This window comes from Podarcis muralis, chromosome 7 (assembly GCF_964188315.1).
Source record: "Podarcis muralis chromosome 7, rPodMur119.hap1.1, whole genome shotgun sequence".
Lineage (NCBI taxonomy): Eukaryota > Metazoa > Chordata > Lepidosauria > Squamata > Lacertidae > Podarcis > Podarcis muralis.
This window is the reverse complement of record NC_135661.1, coordinates 23,384,410-23,410,766: the sequence shown is the minus strand read 5'-3', so window position 1 is coordinate 23,410,766 and position 26,357 is coordinate 23,384,410. Positions and strand designations below refer to the sequence as shown.

The window sequence follows — 26,357 nt, the reverse complement described above, 5'->3', positions numbered from 1 at the left end:
AGCTGAAGGTTTTATATTGGCATTTTTACCTCCCCAGAATTTTGATATTTTTCATGTTCTTGACAGATTTCTGCTGTAACCGGTATCGGGGGCTACATTTCAGGTGGGGTGGGAGTACTTAGGTAGCAGTTTGGATGTTTTGTATAAAAATGCAACTTTCATATATATGAGAGACACCTCCCCCCCCCGTGCCCTCACCAGCATTTTGTGTTACCTCTAGGGGTTGATACTATGGCCAGCTATGAGGAGGTTTTGCACTTGATTCACTACCGCAATTGGCACGCAGTGTCTCTGTTTGACCGCAAGTTCAAGCTGGTATGCTCGGAGCTGAATGGGCGCTACGTCAGCAATGAATTTAAAGTGGAGGTACGTCAGCAAATGTTGGCTTCAGGAGGTCTACAGGGACTCCTAGGGGTGTTTTGAGGAACTGGGCCCATTAGCTGAAACACCAGCTAATGCCACACAGAGAGCTAATGTGCATCACGAGTTGAAATATAAAGCTTCCTCACGCAGAGTCCAACTGCTAGTCCATCTGCAAGGAGAGGGTGTCCCTTAACATGGCATTTTGTCAGTCATGGTTTTTATCATTTTTTAAAAAAGAAGCTGCTAACTGATTCAGAAACACCTTTTTTCAATTGAAACAGCAGTTGTCACAGTCCTGGTGATGCTCATTTTATGAAGCATCTAGCTGCCGTACAGAAAATTATAGTGGATCCTCTCTGTAGGATTACAGCAGAACATGAAAAGAGCCTTGCTGATGAGTCTGGCCAAAGGCCCACTCGCTCTACGATCCTGGTCCCACGGTAGCCTACCACAGGCCTATAATGGCAGTGCTCTCCCCACTTGCGATTTCCAAAAACTGGCCTTAAGGGGCATCCTCCTTCCAATAATGGGTCATAGTCATTGTGGCTCATAGCCATTGAAATCCTTCCTTGTGAGGGTGGTCAGATCCACAAAGCCCTTCCTTTGGTCCTCAATTTTCCACCATTCTTCTTCATTGGGTGACCCTACTGGGTCCTACTATTATGAGTCGTGTGTATGTAGAAAATTGGATGCGGAAATGAGGGGGCTAGTTCTCACTCAGCTAATCCCAAATTTAATTTCCCCTTTTCTCTTCCCACTTGCCTGTCTTTTGTTTCACCAGGTAAACGTGATCCACACCGCCAACCCCGTGGACCATGCCAGCCACATTGCAGCACAGCCTCAGTTTGTCCAGCCCGTCCACCATTCCTTTGTCGACCTCTCTGGCCACAACCTGGCTAGCCCTCACCCAGGATTTTCAGGTAAGGGCTCTTCCTGCCTTGGATGAACCTCCTTTGACGACTGCTCTGCCCCCTCCAACCCACTCAGATAAAATCCTCTTCAGAGAGGCTCTTTTGCCACTTAGGAGAGGCAGATCTCTGGCTCTCTTCCCAGAGGTGGCTGATATATCAGTCTAATTGCATCCAAGCAGCACTTAATGTCTTGGGGGATATGAAATTCAAGTCTCCCCATGAGGCACAGATAGCCTGCTAGATTTCTTTAAAAGTAGCCTTCGTTTATTTTAAAAAAGAAAAAAGGAATTACAGCCTGTTTCTCCTTGAGCTCTCGGGAAAGAGGGAGCTTTTCCTTTCCTTTTTTAAATGATTGCCAAGCCTGATGTTGGGATTTCACTGAAAGGTTACACTGTGTGGAGTTACTTGTGGGCATTCCTTGGCCCCAACACACTTAGCACAGCCTTCATCAGCCCCAGGGGTGGGGGAAGCTGATGGGAATTGTAGTCCAAAAGATCCAGAGGGCATCAGATTAGCTGAACTAAGCTTTCTCTGCCATCTGTGAACAAGAGCACAATTTGTTTGGCAGTTTCAACAATGGAGAATCAGGAAGAGGCTGGCAGAATAATTCACAAACCAGTGAAGGGAGCCCGGGATGGGCATTCATAACCAGAGACTGTGGGTTCCAGTCATCTTTTTTCACCTCTGCCCCTTAGCAGCCTTGTCATGAGGCTGGGCCTCAATGAGAACCATTAGCCTTGGAAGTTGGAGTGAAGCAGTTAGGAGCAGCTTATGCTTCAGAAATGTAGATGAGCTGACTGTACAGTTGCTTGGGAACTAGTATACCTTTTTGTAACTACATGTTATAAACATGCAAACTGAGCAAGCATCATTTTTAGGGGGTGGTTTCCCGTATCACGCACATAGTGTGATTCTCTAGTGCTTCCTTTTCCAAAAGAACCTGAGAAGTTCTAGAAAGATTCCCCTGTTCTCCTCACCAGCATGACATGTGCTGCCTGCTTCTTCCTCTTCTGTGACCATCTAACTGTGCAATCTGCCTCCGTCTTCCAACCCTCTCCTAGTGGTCCCAAGCACTGCCACTGTTGTGATTGTGGTCTGCGTCAGCTTCCTAGTATTCATGATCATCCTGGGCGTGTTCCGGATCAGAGCTGCCCACCAGCGGACGATGCGGGACCAGGATTCTGGGAAGGAGAATGAGATGGACTGGGACGACTCAGCCTTGACCATTACTGTCAACCCCATGGAGGTAAAGCTTGTGCGGTGTTGTGGGTTTCTCTGTGTGGGTTCCCTCCTCTCCTCTTCCCCCTCCTTTCGCTCTTGCACTTTATCCAAGAGGGCAGGGTACAGATTCCTCTGGGGCTTCGTTCTTCAATAGGTGGTCCAAAGTTTGCATCGTGCCTGCTGAGCTACAGCCAGCCCCCCAAGGGAGCCCACCCTTATCTCACCATTACTGGCATTCCTCTGCCACCAGCGCTGCAGCATCTTCCTCTGGCTTTTATTTAAAGGCCTTGTATGTGAGAGGCTAAAGTTTATGAAGCATTTCACCCTTCACTAATTGATTTGAAAAAGGGTGGTGGTGGTAGGGACATCATTCGGACCTCCAGGCCTCTCTGGCTGGTCCTCAGGACTCTTCCCAAGCCACACCCCTCACTGGCTTTCCCTGAGTGCCTTTATCCCTGAATGGAATGCAATCTAAAGGGAGCCAACTCTTGGAAGTTGTACAGGCAAACACACCAGCAATTGACGTCTCTCAAACACAAGACATCCATTAAACTGCTGTATCCTGAGCCTACTGAATTTTCCAAAAGTGTCCCTCAGCTCGTTCTCTCCCTGAACATTCCTGGCTTCTGGCCAGCATGAAACATCTACTTGGGCTGACCAGCCTCTGGAACTCAACTGCTCTCTCCTTCCCCTGGACAAGAGATTGCCTGTTGCTGAACTCTAGGAGAGGCGCATCACCCTGCCTGCATTTGGAGCTGCGTTGGTCTTCGGCTGGAGTCATGGGCTTGTATTTTCTGCCTATGTGGGGAAGAGCAAGCCAGAGGAGACTGGTAGAAGAAAGGACTTGGGAAGAAGGCCTCAGAAGTGAAAAAACAACATCACAATGGGTCATTGCTTGTGGGCTTCCCATTTGTGAGAACAGCATGGCCCTTCTTACTCGTTTATAAAGTATTTACCACTCTTTCAGTAAAAAAAAATATTTATCAAAGTGGATTGCAACAAAAACGCATGAAAGCAAAAGTTTAAAACAGGCATCAATTAACTATTGTGGAAATATGGCTTCTTCATTCCCTGCCTAAGCCTGGCAGAATAGACAAGTTTTCAGTAGGCATTTAAAAGTTGCAACAGAAGGTGCCTTGCATTATGTCATATTCGACTAAACATCTACTCCGAATATACACCTTGAATCTAATTGAACCAAGTACAGTGGTACCTCTGGATACGAACGGGATCCGTTCCAGAGCCCCGTTCGCATCCAGAAGCAAATGCAGCCTGCGCATGTGCATGTCGCGATTCACCGCTCCTGCGCATGACGTCATTTTGACCGTCTGCACGTGCATGAGCGGCGAAACCTGAAAGTAACGCATTTCGTTACTTCCGGGTTACCGCGGAGCGCTACCCGAAAGCGTTCAACCTGAAGCACATTCAACCCGAGGTATGACTAGTTGTTTTTTATTATTATTATTACTGTACTAATTTATCTCCTGCCTTTCCTCCCTGACTGGGACTAAAGGCAGCATTCACAAACTGAAACAACTCAGATAAAATTCAAAAAGCTAGAATCATATAAAAGGCAGTAAGTTGAAATGTAATCATTCTCTAATAGGATTCAAATGGTATAAAAGGTAAATCTGTTAAATTACCGATAGCAAACAAGCAGAGCACTGCTCCTTAAAAAACAACCCCTGCCCAGTGGCCTCTCTTAATGTCAGCGGGGGCTGCTCCAAGTAGAACTAGCATTGGTTGCAATGCCATTCATCCTTTTTTGTGTCTTTGTTTTCCTTGCAGACATACGAGGACCAGCACAGCAGCGAGGAGGAAGAGGAAGAGGAGGAGGAGGAGAGTGAGGATGGGGAGGAGGAGGACGACATCACCAGCGCTGAGTCCGAGAGCAGTGACGAAGAGGAGGGGGAGCGGGAAGAGGACCAGCAGAACGTGAACAGGCAGCAGCAGCTAGAATGGGATGACTCCACGCTCACCTATTGATCCCAGCTCCCTCCGCTGTTGTATGTCTCTCTCTGTCTGTCTCTCTGTCTCTCTCCTTTGTTCTTCTGCCCTAGAAGACTCCGCGGCAAAACCACTCCATCGCTCCTGAGAATCCATGGCGTGAACAGAGTCGCTTAGGCCCCCAGAGCTGACCAACACTCCCCCCCCTCCCTAGACCCCCTGTCCTGGTGTCCTGTCTCTTCTTTCCTGGCTAATCTCGCCAATCAAAATCTCGCACCTCTAGAAATTTATTTAGTACCTATTTCTCCCTCGCCTCACAATGACTGGATTATTTTTATTTCTACTCTGCAAGGAACTGCCTTGTGCTATCTGTCTCTCTCACTCACACACTCCTTGTCTCATCTCATTTAAGGGACGTGACCAGCCCTCTAGTCATTGCACACGCTAGACCATGATTTTGAGGTTTTTTTAATCTTATTTTTGGTCCGGCACTAGGCTTCTGGCGTCGTTTCTCATGCTTTCTTGTTGGGGTGGTTGAGTGTAAAATAATAATAATGCCAAGATCCTTCTCTCACAAAAAGATTAACTTTTTTTAAACTTTTGGGTCGGATTTATTATTATTTTTATTATTATTATTTTGTGGCTTGTTACATCCCTGTGATTCTTCTTCTTCTTCTTCTTCTTTTTAAATGCATTTCTTTTCCTCCTCCTGAACTCTAGTGCATGTGTAAAGTGGCAGAATGAGGTTAACTATGTTAGAAGATTTAACAGACTTTTTAATATTTTGTAAATAATCTTGGAATTATGTAATTACGTCATTTGTGGTAGTGAAAAGGGGGGAGGGGGGGACACAGGCCATGCTAGGGTTTTAAAATCAAAAATCATGCCGCATGATGTAATAATAAGGTTTTGGGTTTTCCTCCCCACCAAAAATTCCTGCAGCAGCAGCATGGGGCAAGTTTACTTAGCGTAGAGGAAAAGCTAACGACGACCCAATGGCATTGGATTAGACTGCCATCTTCTCTCTGGCACAACTCTACTGATGGGTTTCTCCCCTTTTTATTTTTTTATATTTTATTGTTGTGGGAGGGGGTGGCAAAAAATGATTTGACCATGAAGGCATCTTCATGGGACCCCCCCCCCCTTTTCTGGGTCCAACTGTCCTTCCTCTTGCATTCTGGGTCCTGGTCTGTTTCAGTTTTAGGGACAGTAAGGTGGGCTGGCCAGATCACACAATTTCTTTTGCACAAAGGGAGACAGCCCAGTTGGACCACTTGGGCCTGGTGCTCTCTCTGGGTTGCACACTACTAGTCACGCAGGTGGCTCGGTTGATTGTAAAAAGACAGTGTCGCAGGAAGGGTGCTTCTGTTTTGGCTGCCTGTCTTAAGTCGTGAACTTGAATATACATTTTGGAGCGGAGGAGGTCAGGTCGACTTTCCTTGCTGGCATCATTCCTGTTTTTTTAAAAAAACAAACACTCCTGTCCATTCCCTGTAGCTCCTTTGGTACAATTAATGTGGGGACGTTGGGTCTCTTTTTATTAAGCTTCCGTTCTCTTCTTTTGGTCGTTGTTTACACTGAACATATGCGCTACCTTTCTGTCAAAACTAGGGCATAAGTTATTCCCAGTGGTGACCTTGTGAATACTCTTTAATCAAGCAGTTTAGTCCACAAGGTTTGGAGATGGGGCAGGGGGTTGTTGGTGGGAAGACCATGCCCAGTAAAATATTTCACCCCAATTTGGAAGGGACTGGAGTGGTTTTCCGAAAAGCAAGTTATGACCCCGATGGCAGTGGTGAGTGCTGGGCTTTTCATTAGGCATGTGGTCCTCCCTCTCCTCTGCTTTAACTTTTTAGAAATCACTATTCCTTGAGAGAGCCTCAAGTTTATTGCTTTTACAGTTGATTTATTCCCCTGAAGGGGTGTTCTGCTGAAGCTTTTCTTTGTTGTGTGGGTTGCGTGCTAAGGTGAGCCAAGTTCTGACCAGCTGCTTTGCATGAGGGGAAAAAAATCTGGCTGCGTTGCAGTTTTAGGAGTTTGAGCATTGGATTCAGCAGAGCCGGGGGAGAATGTTGGCTGCTGGAATGTCTGTTTCTGGGGAGGCGGTTGGCTTGATCTAGGTGGTTGGAGACAGCATTGAGGAAATAGTGTGAGACCTCCCCTCATTGGTAGAATGTCTGCTTTGAATGCAGAAGGACTGCAGCTTCAGTCCCCTGTGGCATCTCCAGGTAGAGCTAGGGATGTCCCTCCTGAAAGTCCTGGGAAGGCACTGCCAGTCAGTGCAGATATTACTGAGCTAGATGGCTGGCTTGGTATAAGGCAGCTTCCTGCAAGATGCTTCTGGACCTGGCATTTTTAATCTCTTACTACCTAGCAGCAGGGTTTGTTTTTGCGTAGGGATGAAGACCTTGCAGCACTCCTGATGTTGCTGGGCTCCTGCCCCACAGCCAGCATGACCAATGGTCAGGGATGATGGGAGCTGTGTCTGCAGGGGCAGAGTCCCCATCCCTCAGTTAGAGGAAAGTCTCTCTGGAGTGCCTTTTACAATAGGGTGGACCTGACGATAGGGAAAGGCTAAGCCCCGAACAACTTGGCTCATTCCTGCTCCCTTTGGGGGTGTGTGTGGGGGGGGGGTTGTTTAATTGCAAAATGTTAAGGGGCAAGGAAGTTGGTTTTGACCACTTGTTACAAGTGCTAGTTTGAAGTAAAACAAAACAAAACGGGAAAACTTTTAACTTATGTCCAAGTTGCCCTGTGCTTTAAATGTCACTGTGTAGAGAAGACTCCTTAACCCTCTTTTTCATGATACCATCACTGTAGCAGCTGTATTTTAGAGACTGTAAACCTGATCATGACTCTCTCTCTCTCTCTCTCTCTTTTAAATGCTAATGCTGAAAGGTTGTACACTTTTTCTGATGCAGTATGTAGCCATCATGGATCTAACATTTCAGATGTGTATATTGGTAAATAGGTCAAGTTTGGGGTGGGTGGGGAGTCTGAGCTACAATAAATTTCTGGTTCTAAATTTTTCTTTTGTTATTGTCAAACTTTCTGCCTCTTTGTTAGGCCTCTGAGCTGATTTCTTTCTGCCTAGCAACTGAATGCATTTTTTTTAATTAACCTATACTGTTTAGGAAACAAAATGTGTAAGTGTTTTTCTGTCAGGGCTTCTTAAAAGAAATGGAGGCTATAAACATTGCACCTTGGTAACATAGATTTGGAAGCAGGATCTGATGACGGTATCCTCTTAAGTTCTTTTGTGCTTGTACAGGTAAGGGCCGTAGCTCAGTTGTGGAGCGTCTGCCTTGCAAGCAGAAGGCATGGCCAGGTATGGTTGGGAGAGACACCTGCCTGAAACCTTGGAGAGCAGCTTCCAGACTGTGTTGACAATACTGAGCTAGATGGCCCCCTGCTCTGACTTATTATAAAGCAAAGTAGGTCTTTGAAAAGTTTTGGGCCCAGAAAAGGAAATTTAAGTATATCAAAAGTCTTCAGTTTTGCAAAAAGGCAGTTTGGAACCTGGGTGTTGAGGCATCCTTGCTCATTCTGCCTTTTGCAAATAGCTGTAAGCTGGTCACATGTTGAACATTATTATTAGTGGCCCTTGCAGCGTACCAACAAGACAGTGCTAATAAGAAATGACAAGGACACACCTTAACAAAAACAGCTATATTTCAGTCCCCAAACCAAGCACCTGAAATCACATGTAAACCTTTATAAATGCAAATCTTTGGCTTAAGCCCCACATAGGAACAAAAAACAGTTCAGAATCTGCTTGTACATAGTACCTCAAGGCTGTTTTCTTTACAGTTATTGGCTAAGTATAGGTGAAACAAAAAAATTACTTAGCACAGTGACTATCAACTACTCTTATGTGTAAGAGTTTTGATCTTTACTACAACCATGCAAGTAAAGCATTGCAGGAGACACCGTCACCTGTAGCATTTCTTTCTTTTTTTAATAGAGGTGAGGGTGCATGTGTTACACAAAAGAATCCAGAAAAGAAAGGCATCAAATCCTCCTCCTAGAGAGCCCAGCTCTTCTTCCGATTTTGGAGGTTTTCACACTACAAATATCTCTGTTCAACCAGTGAACAAGTAAAGTATATCTAGCACACGCTTTATCAGTATAAAATACACAACACACAAAACCACACATACCCCTTTCAAAGCCATCCTTTTAAAATGCATGTGCTGGAAGAATGCTGCTAACTGCTTTGCCCAAAGGCCCAGTCCTCACTCTGCTGAGAGGCCAAAGCAATCTTGAAGTTACAGAATGCCTGTACAAGGACCTCCTGTAATCCATGAATGGACTCACAAACACACACAAAGATGTGCAGGAGGAGTAGCTTTCCAGCAAGAAAAGACTCAAGCAGTCGCATAAATAGCCAAGAAGTGGGAAACCTTTTCTTGGAGGGTCCATTTCAAAGGATGGGCAGGTAATGGGGGCTTCAGCCCCCCCAAATAATATTGAGAGGGGGCAGCAGCTCTCTGCCGCCAACTCTTCACTCCAAGGAAGCTGTCTTGGCAGCTCCCTCACAGGCCAAAGCCAGGCTCCAATGGGAGCCTGTTGAGGGGAGGGGGCTGGTCACATGTATGATGTGATGCCCCCCCCCCAAATGTTGGGCACAACTCGGTGCGCCTGGTAGGTAGATAAAAGAGGCTTAGAGAACTATTGCCTGTTGTCCTTGGACACATTGTGAGCCAGCCAGTTGACTTTGGTTTTCCAGCTCTCCCGCAGGGCTTCGTTAAACTTGAGCTGGAAGTGCTTCCTTGCCTCTTCATCCGTCTTCCCTAATGCCAACGAGTCCTAAGGAAGGAGGAAAAAGGAACTAAATTTATTGTTTTATTTTTAGTTCAGTTTCTTACCCCCCCCCCTTCACCAGAAGGTCCCAGCAAACAAAAACACAGTATTAAAAACAATTTAAGACAGGGGTTCTCAAACTGGTCAAGTGGACCACAGCATTGTCCATGCTCCATATCCACATTGATTTTTAACTCTGTTTTTATTGCTGCTTTAATTTCTTACATATTATAGTTTGTTGTGTTCTGTGGAATTTTAAACGCAGTACAACGTGTAAGAAATGAAGCTACAAAAACATGATTGAAAATCGTGCAACACCTAACAATTGCTGTGACGGGCAGAAATATTCAGTGGTCTGTGGGGGGGCGGAATTTTGGGGGCAATGGGGTCAGCCTGCTGTAAAGGTGGGTCCTTGCCTGACCTTAAGGTTCCCTTCAAACCTGCCTGATCTCTCTCTCACCTTGAGATACTGGATGTCTTTGGAGCAGCTTAGCTCCGGCAGCCCCGCTGCTTTCATCAGTGCAAACAGGTGTAGAAAGAGGAGGCCGTGGCATCGGAGGATCATGTAGGCTCTTTCGCAGTACTCTCTGAATCTGGAAGGAAAAAGGTATGAAATGGAAGTGGATGGAAGGGAGGACAATGCTTCCCTCCCAGATAAATAAATAAATCACACAACTTAATTTCACTAGGATTTGCACTTGATACAATTGTACACAGCAACATATACATAGAGCAACTCATGGGCTTTGTGGACTGCTTAGTACAGCCCATTGCCAGAACCCAACTCTACACACACCGTCTATAAAAACAAGCAAATGTATAATTAGTTAGATAATTTGTAATACCTCTTACACCACTGATTTATTAATTGCCTTCTAAGCCATAGTCTCAAGGTGTATTACATGCAAGATAATTAAAAGCATTTTAACACACAAAAACAATGAATAAATTTAAAACAAGACTAAAACCTTAGCAAGTGGCCTTAACACGCGTTACAGACCATTCATCAGGTTTGGGGGGGTGTCTTCACCTGTTTCCGAAAGTGCACATAGTGGGCTCCTGCCGTATCTCGAAATGCTATTCCACAGAAGGGGCATCCACAATAAATGCCCTGCTCTGAGTTACTGCAGAGTGCACTTCAGAAGTCTTTGAAACTTGCAAAAGAAACCCTCCCGCAGACTGCAGCAATCTACTGGGTGTGTAAGGCACAAGGCGGCCTCTCGAGTAACCTGGTTCTGAGCTGTATACGGACTTACGTGTTAGCACCATATGTGGGTGTATTTTTGCCTTTTTTTAATATACAGGTGGTAAACAATGTTAGGCCCATTAACTTCAGTGGGTCTGCTCTGAGCAGGACTCACATTGGGTGCAGCCCATAAATCTCCTCCCGTGTGCAGGTGTTAATACACAGAGAGATTTTACACACAGACACTCACTGTGCGTGTGCATATGCCTTTTACACACAACATCCATTGTATATAGTCCATCTCTCTGCCTTTGTTTCTCAGTTACCAGCCGCTCCCAGCCCTGAACACAAAATAAAGCTCTTGATTCCACCCTAAGCCCCAGGCAAGTTGGGGAGGGGAGGGGAGAGGAGAGCCCAGCCAGAGCAAATCGGGGGCAACTTTCAAAGCGACACAGAGCTCATCCTTTACCGTTCAAACTTCTCGCTGTTGCTGGTTTTGCCCTGCTGGATCACGTGGACAAAGTCGTAGGTCAAGATGAAAGGGACCCGCTCGCGATTGATCCCGAACTTGGTCTTGAAATTTCCCAGGAAGTGGCCAAAATCAATGTGAAACAGCTGGAAACAAATGGGGGGGAGAGACAGCAGGTTAGGGCTTCTAATTGCAAGCCTGGCAGCATCGTCCCAACGGCCTAGACTTTCCCAACACAGAAGACAGACCCTACTTGCACCATTCTAAAAACCAACAAATTCTGCACTAAGAAATTACACACTAGGTAGTGCAAACCTTAAGCAAATCTGCCGTTTACAGCAACTGGTATTCAGAAGCATTACTGCCTCTGACAGTGGAGGCAGAGAATAGCCCTCATGACTAGTGGCCATTAGCAGCCCCCTCCATGAATTTGTCCAATCCTCTTTTAAAGCCTTCCAAGTTGGTGGCCATCACTACCTCCTGTGGAAGCAAATTCTATTGGGGGAGGGGATTTTATCTAGCCGCTGTTACAAGCTGCTAATGTGTAGCCTCTTCGTTGCCTTTTTCTCTTAAAAAAAGTGCCTAACGCTGCAACCTCTCCTTGTGGGAGAGTTTGAAAACCACTGCAGAAGTTCAAGGGGTTACCTTCCTTAGTGGTATAAAACTACTTCACAGGGGTGTTGAGAGGATTCAAAAAGAAGTGGGAAGAAATTAACCAGCTGCGTCGCCCCTTGAAGGCGTATCAGATTGCCAATACCTGGCCGTTCTCTCGGATCATGATGTTGTCACTGTGGCGGTCTCCAATGCCAAGCACGTAGGTGGCCACGCAGTATCCAGCACAGGAGAGCGTGAATTCCTCAATGGCTCGGTCCAGCGCATCGCTACACAAAAGGCAGGGAACAAAAACCCACTGAAGATAAGCTGGAGCTCATCCTTGCAAGGCAACGTAACCTTGCAGCCAGTGTGGTATAGTGGTTAAAGTGCCGGACTAGGACCTGGGAGACCAGGGTTCAAATCCCCGCTCCGTCATGAAGTTCGCTGGATGCATACGAAATCTACCTCTCAGGGTTGTTGGTGGGTAAAATGGGGAGGTGGTGAAACCATGTATCCTGTCGCCACGAGTTCCTTGGTGGGACATAAATGATTCAAAATAACAATGGAGTGAGCTAGGTCAGAGAACATGGCCAACTTCTCCATGGCTTCACATACACCATATGCATTTAAAGAGCATGACTTCCTCCAAAGAATCCCAGGAACTAGTTTGTCATGGGTACTGGGAATTATATGGGTAAAAACTACAGTTCCTAGGATTCTTTGGGAGATGGAACCATGTGCTTTAAATGTATGGTGTGTATGCCCCATACATTTCTGTTACAACCACAAATAGGATGAAGGTGCTTGGGGGGGGGGGGTTGCCTTCTCCCATATATACCAGCCCCCAGACACAGATCAGGTAAAACACCTTCTTAACCCAGCCCCAAACAGCAAACATAATGTGTCAGTGCGGGAAGGGATGTTCTCAGTTGCAGCACTCATTACACAACAGCCTCCCCTTCACAGATCTGGCAGGTGCCAACCCTAATGGGTTTAAGCCATCTTTTAAAAGACATTTTTATTTATCCAGGTATTTAGATGATCTGTTGCTGGGGCTGATAGTTTTATGCGCACAACTTCCCACACTCACGAGGTGCTGAGGGTGGTTATTTTTTTCCCTTGGAAAGTAGATAGGACTGGAGGAGGAAGTTGGGTAAGTGACTTTCTTTCCCACTTCCTCTTTCAGCTTTATGTACTTTTCAAAGCTCCTAATGAACTCAAGGCACCAGCTTAGAAATTCTGCATGTGTCCAGTAAGCCTATCAAAGGTTGGTGACCCTTCATCTATTTGGGAAGTCTTTTTTTTTTTTTTTATCCCTCACTGAACCATTTTGCAATTTGATTTATATTTGTGGGCTTGTATCCACAGCAGCACTAAGCTCCTCATTCCATTCATGCAAGCGTTTATGTCAGCACAACACAACCTCCCTCCCTTCCTATGGAGAAGATCTGGGGGTGGAGTGGAGTGGAGGGCGGAGAGAGAAGTTCCCATGTGTGAACTCAAATCCTTGCACTAATGGAACAAGAGGCCTTCGATACAACCTACTGTTCTTATTTGCTCTAACAATAATTAAAAAATAACAGTAGTCATAGTAAGGAAATAGAATTGTAGAGTTAGAAGGGGGTCATCTATTCCAACCCCCTGCAATAATACAAAAACTTACCCTGGGTTCTTGGACTTCAGCCAGTTCAACAAGGCGTCCTTGTTGAAGGCGGCAGTGGCTGCCATATTGCTCTTGTTGAGCTGAATGTTGGCAATCGTGTCCGAGTCCATGACCACTTCTATCAGCCCTGTCTTGTCTCCCGTGGAAAGGCAGCCATAAGGAGTCATCCTTAAAGAAGGTAAGAGTGAGGGGAAGATGTCAGGACCCTTTTTAAAAAAATCTGGGTGTTTTGCAGGGAAGCCACTGCCAGCCCAAGTGGGCAAGAGGCAAGTACATGGCCAAAAAGACCCAAAACCAGGCCCAGGCATGGGTCCCAAGTTCTTAAAAGGCCTGGAAGGAAGGTGTGTCGCCCAAGCCATGGTCACTGTTGGGGGAAGAGAGCAGGGACTCAAGGCTGTCCTGATGCCAGAGAGGTATTTTGAAGACTCTGGAGCAAGCCCTGAGGCAAGGGCTTTTATATACCCTGGAATACCGGGATTGGCTGTTGGGCAGTCAGCTGACAGAATGCTTGGACAGTGTAGAGCAGGGGTCTGCAACCCGCGGCTCCGGAGCCGCATGTGGCTCTTTTACACCTTTGCCGCGGCTCCGGGGCGGATACTAGCGAGGGGAGGAGGCGCATTGTGCGCCCCGACACTCCCCACTGTGGCGGGCGCTGTACTGGCTGTGACGTCGCATGGGGGCGGTGCGTGCATTAGTCACGCACCATCCCGACGTCACCTTCCCGCCCGCCCGCCCGCCCGCCCGCCACATTGTAAGGGGCATGTACGCTGGTCACTGCATTGAAAGGGGGCATGTACGCTGGTCACTGTTTTGAAGGGGAGTGAAGAACACACACACACAAAAAGGTAACTTGTTAATGTAACGTTTATTTCTATGAGGAAGAGTAATTCTGAGGGGTCAAACAAAGAAATAATAAAAAAAAGTGACAAAAAAGTTATTTTTATAATGACGAGTTTTGCGGCTCCCAGATTTTTTTCCTTCGGAAATGGGTCCAAGTGGCTCTTTTTGTCTTAAAGGTTGCAGACCCCTGGTGTAGAGTTTCTGTGCCTTAAAAGTGCCATTTTATGCTGGGCTACCAGTCTGCTCTGATTGCAGCAACCTCAGAGGTAGCGCACCATTAACAGCCTAGTTTGAGACTTCCACTCCATTGCCCTACACACATAAACACACACCCCAACACCCAGGGTTAATTTGCAAATATCAAGAGAGACAGGAGTGAGAGACCCAAACCAGCCTTGATGGCTTGCTCTTTTGTGGACTAGTAGCTAAATGGATCTCTCAGCCCTAATCAACCTCAGAGGGTTGTTGTGAAGGTAAAATTTGTGGGCAGGGGGAGAGAAGAGAAGAAAGAACTATGTATGCAGCCTTAAGGACCTTGGATGAAAGGTTATTTATTTATTATTTATTTATTTATTTATTTATTTATTTATTTATTTTATTTATAATTATTTATTTTGGAACTCACCTGAGATCTAGCCCTTCTTTCTTCCACAGGATATCCATCAGCTGGATCATCTGCAGGGTCAACATATCCTGACGGAGATCTGAAAAATTAAGAAACATTTCTCTTTTTTTCTCTATTCATCCCATGATTTCTCCCATTTCATCAGTGGTTATGATGATGGGAACATTTGCCTTTGTGTGTTCTTCATTTGGCCACAATGGGGCACTAACAACATGCAGATTTGTTCATTCCCGTGTTTTAGGGTGCTCTGATGATTAAAACTGGGAAAGTTGGGGTAGCATTGTGACTAAGAGACTAAGGGTTGTAGCCAGCATTAGTCCTACTCAGAGTAGACTCTGTGCAACTGATTGGCACAGCCAACTTAGCAAAACATAGCCTGATGAGACCTAGGGAGGAGTCTCCTAAGTTGTACATCTTGCCTCTGTCAACACGAACTCACTTAGCAGTAGGAAAACTGATGCCTGTTGATTGGGCATCATAATACAGACCTACTTTACAAGGTTGTTGTAAAAAGATTACCAGCATAATGCACAATCTTTGTGCTAGGAAACTAGCATGCCAACTTAAGATATGTACCTTCTTTAGGAAAGGGGTTTTTCGTATGTTAGCCGGCATGTTGTTTACTTAATATACACCCTACAGTGTCAACAGTGGAAATAAAATTCCATGGTTGCTTTAAAAAATCCACATTAAAAGCAAATAGCCAAATCAAGAGGTAAATATATAATACCCTGCAAACTGTCACAAATGTGGATGTAGATAGATATGTGCATGCCCCAGAACAGCCTCTATGCAACCACACCTCTTAATTCCCTTGTCAAAACTCACTAGTTTTAATCAATAAAAAGTCAGAGCAGGCACTCATGCAGAGACACTGCAGGCAGCCTCTTTCCTGAAAGGTGGTCCTAGGAGCCTTAAGTCCAGGAATGGGCAACCTGCAGCCTTCCAGATGTTGCTGGACAACAAACGCCTTATTCCTACTTTATTGTAACAAAGCCAGAGTAAACGTAGTTGAAATAATCACATACTCTTCTAATTTCCCACACCCTCTGCTCTTTCCCAGTGTCTATTCTAAACTGTAAGCTGCTTGGGGCAAGGACCTGCCATATCGCTGTTTGTAAAAACACTATACACAGACAGCATCAAACAGATAAGTGATAGCCAGCTGCATAGTTTAATTACGTGCTCCTTACCACTGTTACTGGGAGAGGAGTCTCCCTGGGACAAAGAGGCTCCTCCTATATCCCCAACCCAGCAAGAAGCTGTTGTGTGGCTTCCTTACCGTCTCCATTTTTGTTTTTTTAAAGATATTTATTAGAATTTTACAACATGAAAAAAGAAAAAAGAAAAATACAAAATAAAAATAGATAAAAAACAATTCCATCTTTCCATCACTTTCTTTCATTTGCTTATTTCCCGGACCTCCTCACACCTCCCTTTTTGTATTCCAGTTCAATTTGTTAGTTCAGCAAATCCTTCCCCTCTTTGTTTTATCCTAATCTTTAATCTTAAAATAATGTAACATTAAATTTTTGTCTGTTAATAGTCCATTTCCCCCCCCATACTCCTTATAGCGTTATAGCTAAAAACCACATAACTTTTCATCCAACATCATTCTAACATTCATTAATTTTACAATATTTCTGTAGGTAGTCTTTAAATTTCTTCCAATCTTCTTCCACCCCTTACCGTCTCCATTTTTGAAGATGATCCCCACGTTGCTGGTGCCGCCTATCTCTTCATTGTTAAACACGATCCACAGAGGCTTCATCTTTGAGTCCATGAAAGTGCAAAGCTCCACACTAGAAAAATTGCACACACACACACACATATATATATGAAAACCAACTGAAAACCTCCACCCACTTGCAGAAGCTTGGAGGTAAGAAGGGGTGAAAATAATAAAACTTTTAAATGGTGCAAGATAGACTCTTTCCACATAGCCATGCTGTGTTGCCAAGCTGCTCTGCTGGATCCCTGGCAGAAGGAGAGAGATCTTCCCCCCAACACCTGCTGCCAGGTCCTTCAAAATCAGGGTTTCCTAAACTTGGGTCACCAGTTGCTTTTGGACTACAACACCCATCATCCCTAGCTAGCAGGACCAGTGATCAGGGATGATGGGAACTGTAGTCCAAAAGCAGCTGGGGACCAAAGTTTGGGAAGCCCTGCTTTAAAAGGAGAGGCTAGGGATCAAACCCAGTCACTTCTACATGCAAGGCACGTGCTCTACTAGTGACCTACAGCCCTTCCCTTGAGGCATAAGAACAAAAGGAAGCTGTTTTATACAGGGTCCATTAGGTCCATCTAGTTCAGTACTGCCTAAGATGACTGGCAGTGACTCTCCAGGGTTTCAGGCAGGGAATCTTTCCCAGCCCTACCTGGAGAAACCAATGGGGATTGAACCTGGGTCATTCTGCTTGCAAAGAAGATGCTCTACTGCTGAGCTCAGAGCCCTGCTGGATCCATGCCATCCTAGGCCCAGATTGTGCAAAATGCTACAGCCAAACTGTTGGTGGGGGCAGATGTCTGCCAGCACTTAACTCTGGTGCTCAAAATCCTGCATCGGCTGCACAACTGCTACCGGCTGAAATTTGAGGTTCTTGTACTAATTCATAAGGCCCTTCACAACTTGGGTCCAAGGGGCTGCTTATACCCCTTGTATCCCTGCCTGATTACTGAGCCCTTCAGGGAAGTCACTGTCAATGGTCCCCCGCAAGGCTCAAGATGAATGGCTCATATCTGTGTGTTCAGTTTTGGGGAAACACTTTGAGGAGCAACCTCCCAGCAGAGATCACACAGACCCCCTCTCCCTGTTGAACTTCTGACTCCTGATAAAGAACCCTATTATTCCAACAGGCCTTGTGAGTTCCCTGACTTGATGTTTTAAAACAGCATCTTGGGCTGTTTAAAAACGTGTTTTTCATCTTTGTTGGGTCCTGGGCAGTACAAACTGCTGAAATCGATAAGATGAAATTGGCCCACTCTGAGCGACTGCAAGCTCTGGTGTGATCCAAAGTACCCCCTTGTGTCAGCAACGGGAAATCCTTTTCAGCCCAGGGGCCAAGTGGGGCGGAGCCACATGTGGTAAATTTACTCTATCCTTGCTCCAGGCAAGCGATATCAGCATTTAGCAACACATTCTAGCTGGGAGGATGCAAGGCAGAGCTGCTGAGGGGTGTGGCCTGAGAAGGGGTGTGGCCTAGGAAGAGTTCCGAGGGGGCCTGGAGGGCCACATCCAGCCCCGTGCCTGAGCACCGCCAGCCCTGCCTTACCTGACTTTTGCCAGGATGACACTGGGGTTCAAGGGAGACTGAAGGTTGGAGAGAGCTTCCAGGTAGGTCTCTTGCCGCAAACAGGTGTGCATGAACTCCTTAGTTTGAGGCTTGGGGTTCTTTAGGGCACTTAATTTGACGATGCCATTCAAGGCCTTCATCTTGTTGAGGGCTTCGCTCTGCATCGGGAGGCAGGATGAAAAATTACATAATCTAAAACATAACTACAGCCAAGTCAACTCATTTTGTTCTATTCAAAATATTTAAGGCGTCCAAATAAGATCCCGCTGACAGTCTATTTGGCCTCTGTACATGAAATAAACATGCTATTTAAACCCCCTGGGCTGTATTCAGACCTTTAGAGACCCTAAACACCTAGAAGATTTTGGTGCCTCCATATATAATTCAAAATATAAACAACCCATAAAATAAAATTTTATTTTTCAAAATGAAACAAAACCTACAATAAGAAGGAAAAATATATTTGATTCCCCCCCCCTACTTCTTCTAATCACAATGGAAAATTTCTTTGGTGCCCCTTTTCCCTTGATGCCCTAAGCCATGGGTAGGCAAACTAAGGCCCGGGGGCCGGATCTGGCCCAATTGCCTTCTCAATCTGGCCAGCAGACAGTCCAGAAATCAGTGTGTTTTTACATGAGTAGAATGTGTGCTTTTATTTAAAATGCATCTCTGGGTTATTTGTGGGGCATAGGGATTCGTTCATCCCCCCCCCCAAAAAAAAAATATAGTCCAGGCCCCCACAAGGTCTGAGGGACAGTGGACTGGCCCCCTGCTGAAAAAGTTTGCTGACTCCTGCGCCTAAGCACATGCTTATTTTGCTTAATGGTTAATCCAGCCCTGGGGCCTGCCCTGTACCAACCTGCTGGTTTGAAAAAGTGCAAGCATCCCCTTTGGACAAGCCAGCTGCTTACCTGCCTCATCAGAGATTTCATGTGGTGGGTGCTCCCTCGGCAATAAGCTTCCAGGATCAGGCCAAACCTTAAGGCCACAGATGGGACATGCATTTCAGATCTAAGCGGGGATGGTGAGAGGAGAAAATTGACATTTTAGGATGATGGTGCTCTTCTATATCTATATCTATATCTATATCTAATCTATATCTATATCCATCCTTCACCCAAAATGAGTTTCAAGGCAAAGTGTACAATAACAAAATATAATAAAAGCAAAATATCAGAAGACAATTTAAAAAAACCTAAGAAAACGAACACAAAGCAAGCCACAGACAAAGGTAATCCCTTTAAAATGCCCCCAAGGAAATAACTTGTTGCTGAAAATTATAAGAATGTTGGTGCCAGTGATTATGGGGATGGATACATTCTAAAGTCGGGTGGGAGCCACCACAGAAAAAGTCCCTGCCCATTTGTTCAAGCATATAAACACACCTCAGCAAGTGAGGGCCCTCAGAGAAAGGCCTCTGTTGAAAATGCTAGTTAAAAGGCCATTAAATTAATTATAATTTATTGATGGTTTTATCCATCCTTCACCAGAAAGGCCCAAAGTGGGTTACAGCCACATTAAAAATACAATATTAAAACCAGTTGACACAGCTTGGGTCTTTAGCAACAGCAACAACAACAAGCAGGTGGGGAGGAGATTTTCATTGGGATCACAGCTGGCCGGGGAGGGGGGGGTGGAATAAGGAAAGAATTATACTCCGTATTCCTTCCCAGCCACAGCCCATGTCATGCAGTTAGCTTTTAACTGTACACAAAGTACTTCCTTACCTGAGGTGCCAGAACAGGAAGTGCCCTATTTTGCGATTGGATAAGGCCCTGTCCAACAGGAATGTGGTCAATTTGCAGTCTAAATAAGATTCGTACTTCAGCACTTGAACCAGCTGGAGGAGGTACTGGAACAATTCGGCATCTCTGCAGAAGGAGAGGCGGCAGCAGAGGAGTCATTTCCACACCACAAGTGCAGAGGCATCAGTTGACACGCAGCACAGGGCTAATGTAAACCAGCAAACCCACCTCTTCCTCCCCATTGTTCTTATTCCCTTCATCTATTTATTTTTATTTCGGGGGGTGGGTGAGGGAGACAGACTGCTGGGGCAGAAGGCACAGAGCCCGACAGCAGGAGGAGCCAGAGCCAGTGGCAGGAAAGGGTATGGCTGGCTGGTGTGCCGGGAAAGAAGTGTTCCATGCTGCAACCTTCAGTTACAGTTCTCACAGGTTTCAACTTTTATTCCAGCAACTTTGTGGGCACGGCAGAGAGTTATGCAGACAGTTCCATAACCACTCGTGACTCCACCCTGGGGTAGGCGTGGGTTAGCTTTCTGCCCTCTTGTTTGCTTGGCCCAACCCCTTTGCTGGTTCCCATTGGGACTGGTAGGGCAGAAAAATGAGGCAAAGCAAGAATGAGGGCCAGCGGGAACCCACTCAATTCTAGTTTTATCCCCATGCACCTCCCTGCTGAGTTCTACAAGGGCAACACTAAGATTGAGGAGGAGCAGGGAGCTGAACTGGATGTAAGGAAGAAGGCAAACAGGTGGGGGGCTGGCTGATGATACTGAGGCTGATGGGGCAGCACCCTATTTGCCTTCGTCTCCACCCCCATCATTCTGCCCGGACGCTGAGGTCCAGCGCCGAGGGCCTTCTGGCGGTTCCCTCATTGCGAGAAGCAAAGCTACAGGGAACCAGGCAGAGGGCCTTCTCGGTAGTGGCGCCCGCCCTGTGGAACGCCCTTCCAGCAGATGTCAAAGTGATAAATAACTACCTGACATTCAAGAGACATCTTAAGGCAGCCCTGTTCAGGGAAGTTTTTAACATGTGATATTTTATTGTATTTTTGGTTTTTATGGAAGCCGCCCAGCCAGATGGGCGGGGTATAAATAATAAATTATTATTATTATTATTATTATTATTATTATTATTATTATTAACAGACCAGCCTCTGATGTTTTCACACACACACCGTGACACCAGGCAACAAGTTATTGCAAAAACGAAGGTGCAGAATGAAACAAATTGGTTTTACTGATATTACTCCTCATGCTTTTATCCTATCCTTCCACCAAGGAGTTCAAGGGGGTGCACAACGTTTCCTTGCCTGCCACCCCCAATTTTTTGTGGGTGTGGTTCAGAGACTTTCACTCTACTGTTTTTGACGCCTGCTAAAAGCTTCCTTCTTTAGGCAAGCCTACCTAGCCCTGTTAAGTTCATTATGTGCTTTTCTTTATAAATACCGTGGGAAGGGTGGAATTGCTGAATATTGATTACATACTGCATAACTGAATATTGAATAAATGAATATTAATTACATACTGTATAAATAAATATTGAATAAATGAATATTAATTACATACTGTATAAATAAATATTGAATAAATGAATACTGATTACACACTGCATGAGTAAATGGAAACAATAAAATGGTGTTCGGGGGGGAAATAAAAAAAATAAATTCAATTGATTTTATCTATATTTTGGTCATTTTATTGCATCCACTGTTTTTTAAAGTCTGTTGGTCTTTCTGCTATTTTTTTAAAATGAGCACTTTGTACCATTTTATGCAAAATAGGGTCTGTGGCTGCTGCTTGTGTTGCTCACCTGCCCCCACTTTCCAAACATCTATTGGCAGCTACGCAAACTGCAGCATGACGACACCTTAAGTTTTTATGCATATAAGAAGAAAGGCAGTACTAATGGGCCTAACTTAGTCATCCCGGTTAATTTTCAGCAGGTCTACTCCATTAGGCAAACTCTCCCCTCAACCATCATCTAGGGGAAGCCATTCCAGAAATGGGAGAGGTGGAAAGCAGAACTCGCTCCATTGGCTCTGCTGTGGCAGGCCAGCCACTTAAAGCATCCCCTGTCATCTCAGGGCAGCCATTCCACCAAGCTGTCTCAGTGGGAGAGACAGGAAACAGAAGACTCATTTCATCCGCTTTGCTGGAGGCCTAGCTCCATCAGGCACCTCCTATGCCCCCTGAACTGTGCCAACTGCTTAGAAACGGGAGCCTGAGTTTTGATTTTGATTTCCCCTCCCTCTCTCTTTTGCCTTGCGTGTTGCCTTTTCCAGATTGTAAGCCTGAGGGTAGTGACTGCCTTGTTTTGATTGTACGTAAGCCACTGTAGGAGCATTTTTGGCTGAGGAACAGGGTACAAATGCTGTCAATAAATAAATAAATAAATATAAGTGGGCATCGGCTACATTCCACCTTTTGTGTTATCAAATGGCATATAAAGGTAAAGGTAAAGGTACCCCTGCCCATACGGGCCAGTCTTGACAGACTCTAGGGTTGTGCGCCCATCTCACTTAAGAGGCCGGGGGCCAACGCTGTCCGCAGACACTTCCGGGTCACATGGCCAGCTTGACAAAGCTGCATCTGGCGAGCCAGCGCAGCACACGGAAACGCCGTTTACCTTCCCGCCAGTAAGCGGTCCCTATTTATCTACTTGCACCCGGGGGTGCTTTCGAACTGCTAGGTTGGCAGGCGCTGGGACCGAGCAGCAGGAGCGCACCCCGCCGCAGGGATTCGAACCGCCGACCTTTCGATCTGCAAGCCCTAGGCACTGAGGCTTTTACCTACAGCGCCACCCGCGTCCCTTATCAAATGGCATATAAATCTAGCCAAATGAGTTTTGCTTTACTCACGTCAACTTTTTCAGTGAGTTGACTGTGAAGGAACCCACGTAGCGATCGGGGAAGTTGAAATCCAGCAGCTCTAAGGCGTTGAGAACGGGCAGCTCCGGCCAAGACTGTAACAAGTGGATCATCTGCAAAGTGGACATTTTTTAAAAAAAAACAGACTGAAAACAATAAAATACTTGTGGTGGGAGGGAAAGAAGAAAGACTGACAAACTGGAACACGTCCAGAGGTTGTTGGAGGGTCCAGAACCTCTTTCTGCCCGAGGGCCGCATTCTATTTTGGACAACCTCCCAGGGGCCACATGCCAGCAGTGGGCGGAGCCAGCGGAAGTGGGTGGAGCAAAAATCGAAACTTTTGCCTTTGTACGTTAGTTTGATTGCCACACCAGCTCACAAACCCCTCTTTCCTCTCTCTAGACAAGCAAGAGGCATTGCCAGACGCATTCCAGTCAGACACAAAAAAAAGTCCTGTGAGGACCAAGTCCTATGAACAACGGTTGAAAGACATGAGAAAGGAGCAAGGCCTTCTGGGTGGCTGAAAAGGCTTAAGCTGAAGTATCCTTCTAGCTACTGCAGTAGAGCATACCAGCTCAAGCACTCTGCTGGCTACCTTGTGCAGAAGGGATCACCTTGGTCGCTTTCACAGAGCTTGGAGGAGGTTGTGGGGAGAGGAAGTTGGTGTCAAAAACTCCACTGCCACAAACAGGAAGGTGGAGGATGCAGTGGGGGGGGGGGGAGGCAGCTGATCAAAGAGGATGGAGGGAGTAACAGAGTTGCCACCCACCCTTGTGTGAATGATGGATTCTTTTTAACTTGGCTTTGAAGAAAAGAAACTGTTTTTCCTAGCATGGTTTCACATATAATGCCATTCTGTGCAATTCTGCATTTTAAAAATGTATACACGTGCATAGATAGATAGAGGTTCCAGAACCCATGTTTGGCTTGAACATCTGCATGCAACACCTGAAGGTTCACTCTCTGCTGCTCTGGCTCCCAAGCAAGAACTTCTCACCTGAGCAACATCTTCGTGCTTGTTCCATTTGGTTACAACCAGCAGCTTTGCCAGGGCACCTGGGTACTGGTCCCGCACCTGATGCCTCATCTTCCACACAAGGTCTTTCTCATGCTCGTAGAGTTCGGTGTGAGATCGGCGCTCCAGAATCTCTTTCAGCTGTTGCTTCTGAACCATGGGGATTGATACAATATTGACTTAGCACATTTATACCCTACTTTTCCCTCAGGGAGCTCCTCCTCCCTCCTCGTCTTAGCCTCGCGGCAACCCCGGAAGCAGGTTAGGCTGAGACTGAGTGGTCACACCCAGTGAGCTTTGTGGCTGATTGGGGGATTCGAACCCTGGTCTTCACAGTCCTAGGCCAACACTCTCTAACCCCTACACCACACTGCCTTCGCCTCCATGAATTTGACTAACCCTCTTTTAAAGCCATTTGTGAGGGGGTAGCACGGTGTTGCACATGCAGGCAACTGAAAATGCACTGTTATTGAGACTGAGGTCTGGGCTCTATTAGTTGGGAACCTATTTTTCGCTCTATAGGACACACTTTTTCTCTTCTAAAAAGTAAGGGAAAATGTGTGTGCGTCTTATGGAGCGAATGCAGGCTGCGCGGCTAAGCCCAAAGCCAGAACAGGGAGGCGGAGTGCTGCGCAGCGCTCTGTCTCACTGTTCTAGCTTGCGGATGGCAAGCAGGGCAGCGGGGTGCCTTCACCCCGCTGCTCTGTGGAGGCTTCACAGGCTGTCTCTGAAGCCAGAACAGCAAGAGGCTATCCCAGAAGCCAGATCCCTCTTGCTGTTCTGGCTTCTGGGGTTCAGAATTTTTTTCTTCTTGTTTCCTCCCCCGCAAACTAGGTGCGTCTTATCGTCCGGTGCGTCCTATAGAGCGAAAAATACGGCACTTGTTTTTTCACACTCCAACACCCTAACCGACACGCCATCCAGTTTTAAAAAATAATATTGAAGATAATGTCTATCTTCAGGTTTTTGGGGTGTATCCAAGCCAGTTCTACTCAGGGCAGACCCACAGAAATTAGTGGACCTAAGTTAATCATGTCCATTCACTTCAATGGGTCTACTCTGAGTAGGACTTGCAGTGCCTACAAGCTTTGTTTTGTCTTTTGATGGCATCAGGTCTAGCTGGGCCTCACTTGACGTGGCCTCACTCAGCCTCATTGGACAGCATTGAGCAAGTCTCCCTCTTTCACCCTAGCCTACCTCACAGGGCTGTTGGGAAGATCAAACAGGATAATCCCAATGGACACACTTGCCACAATGGAGCTCATTGAAGGAAGGGGATGTGCTGACATCTCATTAATAAATCAGCAAAACACCAGCTAAACTGTATCCTGCACCCCAAATGATCCCAAGCGATTGAGATTCAAAGTGACTCCTATTTGCATAGCTCCATCCCCAGCTCCTGTTCCTTGGTCACGCTGGGGTGTGACGGAATGTTGAACTGGTTTTGAAAATGGATGCGCGGGAAGATGTGCTCACCTCTTCTGGGTCCTCAGACATGTACCGGGGGCACTGCCCGTTCCTTCCATGCTCCATGATCTGAAACACAAAGATAAAACAGAATGTGTACAATGACATTTAAACACCATCGTGATTAATTATTATTACTATAAAGGCTCCATCATTCTCATCATCGTTATTATTCGCACATACTGGTTTTTTCCCCCTATGAAAAGTAAACACAACGTGATTTACAACAATGTATGGAACTGTTATGTACGAAGGTTTATATGAGTAATATATATGTAAATATTTGTACTGTTAAATTCTGCCCCTATCTCCAAGCAAGAATCCAGGGGTCCTAGATGCTTACACTGGAATTTAGGTGAGCAGAGACTGTGATGTCTTTAGGATATTTGGCTTTATTTACACATATATACAATCTGAGTGTAAGACGGAGGGGTTCATAGCATTAACAGGATCTTGCCTCTCCATCAGGCACAGAGCAAGATTATACCTCTGTCTCTTTAACTTCCAGCCTGCTTCCAGCCCAGATCACACACAGTTTATTGCTGATTTTTATCTCTTTCAATGTTTTAAAGAGTTATTTTTACTGATGTTATTGTTTTATTCCCACTGTAAGCTGCCCAATCAAGCAGTGGGTAAATATTATGAAATCAAACAAATAAAATACAAGCCTTATAAATCAGCCGAACTGGCAGCCTTATATGAAAATGGGATTCCACACTCAGTAATGGGAGGCGGACCCCTCTTAAGACTGAATGGAGATGACTCACTTTTTCCATTGACCCAGAAAGCAGACTAAACTGGCCAGGGACAGGGGTGCAAACCACCACCTTCTTACCTGTTCAAAGGATGGATAGTAGACCGGGTACAGCGAAATGCCAGGAAAGCGGATGAACAAGGCCGCAGCACTTTCCGTATTGGGGTTGGTCCGGACGGTGCCCGTTGGGTTCAGTAGCTCTCCTTTCTCATCTGAAAAGAAAGGATGAGGCTCCCTAAGAAACGTGGCGCCACCTAGTGGCCAATGATTTGGCAAGAACGGGACATGAATGCCATACATTGTGATACTTGGCTAAGTCACAGTCAGAGGACCATAGGAAGCTGCCTCATTTTATTTTTTTTAAGTGTGGCAGCACCTACACTTTGGAACTCCCTGCCTATTGATATCAGGCAGAAGTACCTCTTTTCAGAGTCTGCTAAAAATGTTTTTAAATTCTGTTTTTAGCTTACTGTTATTTTAGCTTTTCAGAGGTCTTAAAAGCATTGTTGTTAATTTTTCATATGGGCAATTTTGTCGCTTTATCCTTTTTCGTAAACAGCTTTCAGGTGGTGGTTGTCTTTTTACAATCATGTCATGA

At 45.8% G+C, this 26,357-nt stretch overlaps 2 protein-coding genes across 11 annotated transcripts in view; one reads left to right on the top strand and one right to left on the bottom strand.

The window, feature by feature from the left end:
- CLSTN1 (calsyntenin 1) overlaps positions 1-7,471 on the top strand; it is a 61,893-nt gene extending 54,422 nt beyond the window's left edge. For all 4 annotated transcript variants that reach the window (XM_028740723.2, XM_028740726.2, XM_028740724.2 and 1 more), the window contains 4 exons: positions 221-366; positions 1,145-1,283; positions 2,336-2,520; positions 4,284-7,471. In XM_028740723.2, the coding sequence (XP_028596556.2) occupies positions 221-366; positions 1,145-1,283; positions 2,336-2,520; positions 4,284-4,481 (668 nt within the window). In that variant the 3' untranslated portion in view covers positions 4,482-7,471. The remainder of the gene's footprint in view (positions 1-220; positions 367-1,144; positions 1,284-2,335; positions 2,521-4,283) is intronic.
- Positions 7,472-8,096: 625 nt separating this feature from the next.
- The window catches only part of PIK3CD (phosphatidylinositol-4,5-bisphosphate 3-kinase catalytic subunit delta), a 49,439-nt gene continuing 31,178 nt past the window's right edge, over positions 8,097-26,357 (bottom strand). For all 7 annotated transcript variants that reach the window (XM_077931387.1, XM_077931385.1, XM_028740720.2 and 4 more), the window contains 14 exons: positions 25,841-25,971; positions 25,015-25,074; positions 23,521-23,688; positions 22,515-22,636; positions 19,643-19,786; positions 18,827-18,926; positions 17,895-18,073; positions 16,312-16,424; positions 14,623-14,701; positions 13,158-13,325; positions 11,658-11,781; positions 10,901-11,046; positions 9,706-9,838; positions 8,097-9,251 (listed from right to left, as the gene is read on the bottom strand). In XM_077931387.1, the coding sequence (XP_077787513.1) occupies positions 9,114-9,251; positions 9,706-9,838; positions 10,901-11,046; positions 11,658-11,781; positions 13,158-13,325; positions 14,623-14,701; positions 16,312-16,424; positions 17,895-18,073; positions 18,827-18,926; positions 19,643-19,786; positions 22,515-22,636; positions 23,521-23,688; positions 25,015-25,074; positions 25,841-25,971 (1,805 nt within the window). In that variant the 3' untranslated portion in view covers positions 8,097-9,113. The remainder of the gene's footprint in view (positions 9,252-9,705; positions 9,839-10,900; positions 11,047-11,657; positions 11,782-13,157; positions 13,326-14,622; positions 14,702-16,311; positions 16,425-17,894; positions 18,074-18,826; positions 18,927-19,642; positions 19,787-22,514; positions 22,637-23,520; positions 23,689-25,014; positions 25,075-25,840; positions 25,972-26,357) is intronic.